The 3,706-nt window shown below is 44.9% G+C and overlaps 1 protein-coding gene across 2 annotated transcripts in view; it reads left to right on the top strand.

Moving 5' to 3' along the window:
* The window catches only part of Supt6h (SPT6 homolog, histone chaperone), a 45,080-nt gene that overhangs the window by 11,897 nt on the left and 29,477 nt on the right, over positions 1–3,706 (top strand). Inside the window, exons 2-4 of one of the 2 annotated variants that reach the window (XM_004635409.2) lie at positions 1,526–1,667; positions 3,112–3,264; positions 3,359–3,435. In XM_004635409.2, the coding sequence (XP_004635466.1) occupies positions 1,559–1,667; positions 3,112–3,264; positions 3,359–3,435 (339 nt within the window). In that variant the 5' untranslated portion in view covers positions 1,526–1,558. Of the gene's footprint in view, positions 1–1,525; positions 1,668–3,068; positions 3,265–3,358; positions 3,436–3,706 lie in introns of those variants that run through there. The other variant, XM_023720010.1, reaches the window with a different exon arrangement.

The following is a 3,706-nucleotide window of genomic DNA, read 5'->3' as shown; positions in this document are numbered from 1 at the left end:
TAGAACAAGCTTAGCAAAGCACAGGGACCGTGGTTCAATCCCCCAGCACCACATGCCAGCCAGCCCCGCCCCCTGGTGGGCTGAGCTGGCCACACACATACACACACATAAATAAATAAAATTTTTTAAAAAATAAAATAAACTACCGTACAAAGGCCAGGATATACCTCAGTGATATAGTGCCTGCTTGGCAGATATGGGGCCCTGCGTTCAATTGCTGATACCAAAGGGGGGTGGGGGGACATTGTACAGAACCAGGTAATAACTATTGCTGAGCTCATCGGTAGACGGCTTTAGGGTTCCAACATGAGATCTTGGTGCTCTGGTTTGTGTGGTACCTTCTGTTAGAGGACTACACAAGACCCAGCAAACTTCATAAGCGTTTTCCTTCCACTGGTGCCAGGTGTGGTGGTATACACCTATAATCCCAGCACTTGTAGACTGAGGCAGGAGGATTGCTGTGAATTCAAAGCCATCCTGTGCTACCTTGTGAGCCCTTCGGTAAGCTCGATTTGGTTTCATCTATTGAAAACTGATTTTCTGGGGGGCCAGGGAGATAGCTCAGTTGAATAAGCACTTGCCTGGCAAGTGCAAGGGCCTGAGTTCAATCCCTGGTTGGGGGGGGGGGCAGTGATTTTCTGGATAGCATGCTTGCCTAGCCAAGTTTAATTCTAGCATGCGTACACGAAGAGAGGGGTCTTTCTGACTCTGCTAGTAATTAAATGTAACATATAGGTAGGTGTTTGCGAAAACTGGCTCTTATTGTTTTTCAGCTTCCTATAAGCAAGTCCCAGAATCTCTGCCACCATATTTCTCCCTATATAATTAGCCCTGTGTTAGTTTCTTTCCTCTTTTTGCCCATTCCTGCCTCCAAATACTAAGGCAAAAGTCTCTGGATAAAAGAAGTAATGCCTATACAAATCCAGCATAACAGTGTTTATGTTTTAAAGTACACATGAGAGCCAGGCATAGTGTTACACATCTGTAATCCCAGCACTCAGGAGACTGAGGCAGGAGGATTGTTTTGAGTTTGAGAACAGTCTGAGCTACAAAGCTCAAGGCCAGCCCGAACTGCATAGGGAGACCGTATCTCAAATAGACAAGACAAGACAGACAGACAGACAGCAAAAAGCAAGAAAACAACCCTGGAAAGAATAGAAATGTGTGGTTTGTGTGTTCTGAGATTTGAACCCAGGCCCTCAAGCATACTAAGCCAGTACTTTACCACTGAGATCAGCATATACCTCCAGGGAGCTGGAGAGATGGCTCAGTAGAATAAGCACTTGCCTTGCAAGTGCAGGGGCATGTGTTCAATCCCTGGTTCCGCAAAAAAAAAAAAAAAAAAAAAGATAGAGTCAGCATATACCTCCAGCCCCAGCCATTTGCTTCCTACTGTATTCTCCCCAAATGGAATCAATGAATATGGCCAGGGCAAATGGCTTACAGCTTTTTGTGGGAAAATTTAAGAGCCTTCAGTAACATCATATGTGTCATTTTTCTCTCCCTACCTCCCTGTCTTCTCTAGTCATTTTCAGGTGGGCTGTGAGAAGCTGCTTCAATGTCTGATTTTGTAGAAAGTGAGGCTGAAGAGTCAGAGGAAGAATACAATGATGATGGCGAGGTGGTGCCCCGAGTCCCCAAGAAATTTGTGGAAGAGGAGGACGATGGTGAGGAGGCCCCAACCTCAAGTTCTCCCTACTATTGCCAAGCTTTGGGTAGTTGGATTCTTACTGATACAAGGCTCAGGTTGAGCACAGAAGTTCTTTCACATGAGGTACCAGCTTGAACACTTTCAGTCATTCTTAGAAAATGCTTCGAGCATGTGTCTGCTATTGAAAAAGCACTGTGGCTTACACAGTACAAAGCCCAGCTGTTTGGGGAGTTATATTAGTGAAAAAGAGCAAACCTTAACTAACCAATAAATAAATTCATATGTAATGCCTCTTGCTTTTAGCAAGAGGCCTTAGCATTTTTTTTTTTTTCTTAGCATTCTTTATACACCCAGTTTCCTATTCTTCTGGCAAACTCCAGCCTTTAAGGATCATTAGCGGAGTATAAGCATGAAATGACTAAAGTTGAAAAAGGAAATATAAGTTATCAGAATTATGGTTAAGAGAAGGCATAGAGCTGCTGAGTTTATAAACTGAGAATAGATTTAGAGTGCCTATTAAGCCTCTGGTAGCAATTTTGAGAAGACAAGAAAATTATCTTGGGGCCGGGGAGATGGCTCAGTGGAATAAGCGCTTCCCTGGCAAGTGCAAGGGTCTGAGTTCAATCCCTGGTTCCGCAAAAAAATAAAATTAAAAAAAAAAGAAAATTATCTTAAAGATAAATGATGAGCCAGGCCAATACTCTAGGAGACTGAAGCAGGAGCATCTAAAGTTGGAGCATAGCCTAAGCAACTTATGAGACCCTAGCTCCAAAGTAAGAAAGGACTCTGCGTATAGTTCAGTGTGAAGGTCTTGGATTTAGTCCCTAATATGAAGAAAAGGAAAGAATAGATGGTAATTTAGAAAAGAAACCATAGGGCCAAGGAGATAGCTCAGTGGAATAAGCACTTGGCCTGGCAAGCGCAAGGACCTGAGTTCAATCCCCGGTTCCACCAAAAAAAAAAAAAGAAACCATCCTTTTAGGAGCCAGGTAGATAGCTCAGGGGAATAAGTGCTTGGCTGGCAAGCACAAGGTCCTGAGTTTAACCCCTGGTACCACCAAAAAAAAAAAAAACATCCTTTTAGAGGCTGCTACCTAGCTCAGTGGTCTAAAGCACCTGTGGGCCAGGGAGATAGTTCAGTGGAATAAGCGCTTGCCTGGCAAGTGCAAGGGCCTGAGTACAATCCCCAGTTCCAAAAAATAAAAAAATAAAAATAAAGCACCTGCTTAGGTAGGCTCAGAGGACCGCAGTTCGATTCCCAGCACCACATAAGGCACCAGCCCCACCCTCAGGGTGGGCTGAGCCAGGAAGGAAAAAAAAAAAAATAATACTACAGAAGAGTTCATGTGACATCGGGCTCCTTATGGTGGTGAAGCAGTTCATTGTAGTTAGGCTGATAGCCCTGCCCCACCTCCAGCCCACTCCCAAGTCTCCATGGCTCCAACATGCATGTCTCACAGATGAAGAGGAAGAAGAGGAGAACCTGGATGATCAGGACGAGCAGGGAAACCTGAAGGGCTTCATCAATGACGATGAGGATGAGGGGGAGGAGGATGAAGGCAGCGACTCCGGAGACTCAGAAGACGATGTCGGCCACAAAAAGAGAAAACGCAGTGAGTAGATTCTTTTCTGGCCAGGGATGCTGGGGTGGAAGTCGCCATGGATAAGGGGCCTCCCCAGTGCCATGTGTAACCCTGTTTTCTTCAGCATCTTTTGATGACCGCCTGGAGGATGATGATTTTGACCTCATTGAGGAGAATTTGGGTGTCAAAGTCAAACGAGGAGTAAGTGTGATCTTTCTTTTTTCATTTGTTTGGGAGAGGGAGCATACCTAGAAAAGTTTGATGAACATCAGGGACAAGAACAGTGCTTGATAGCATTGTGCTGTAAAGCCTGAATTTGCTTCCCAGATCTGCGTCCCTGTTGGAGAAACACTTAGCAGCTTCAGCGTGGCTCTTGGAGCTGAAAGAGCTTCATTCCGTGTGTTGTGTCCCACTTCTCTTAGATTGGATGATTGTAGTGGGAAGGTGGGCTTGAGATTGGAGAGCAGGGATT

The sequence above is a fragment of the Octodon degus genome, unplaced genomic scaffold, assembly GCF_000260255.1.
Source record: "Octodon degus isolate 3935 unplaced genomic scaffold, OctDeg1.0 scaffold00072, whole genome shotgun sequence".
Classification (NCBI taxonomy): domain Eukaryota; kingdom Metazoa; phylum Chordata; class Mammalia; order Rodentia; family Octodontidae; genus Octodon; species Octodon degus.
Note: the sequence above shows the minus strand (reverse complement) of the source record. Positions and strands in the feature narration are given on the sequence as shown.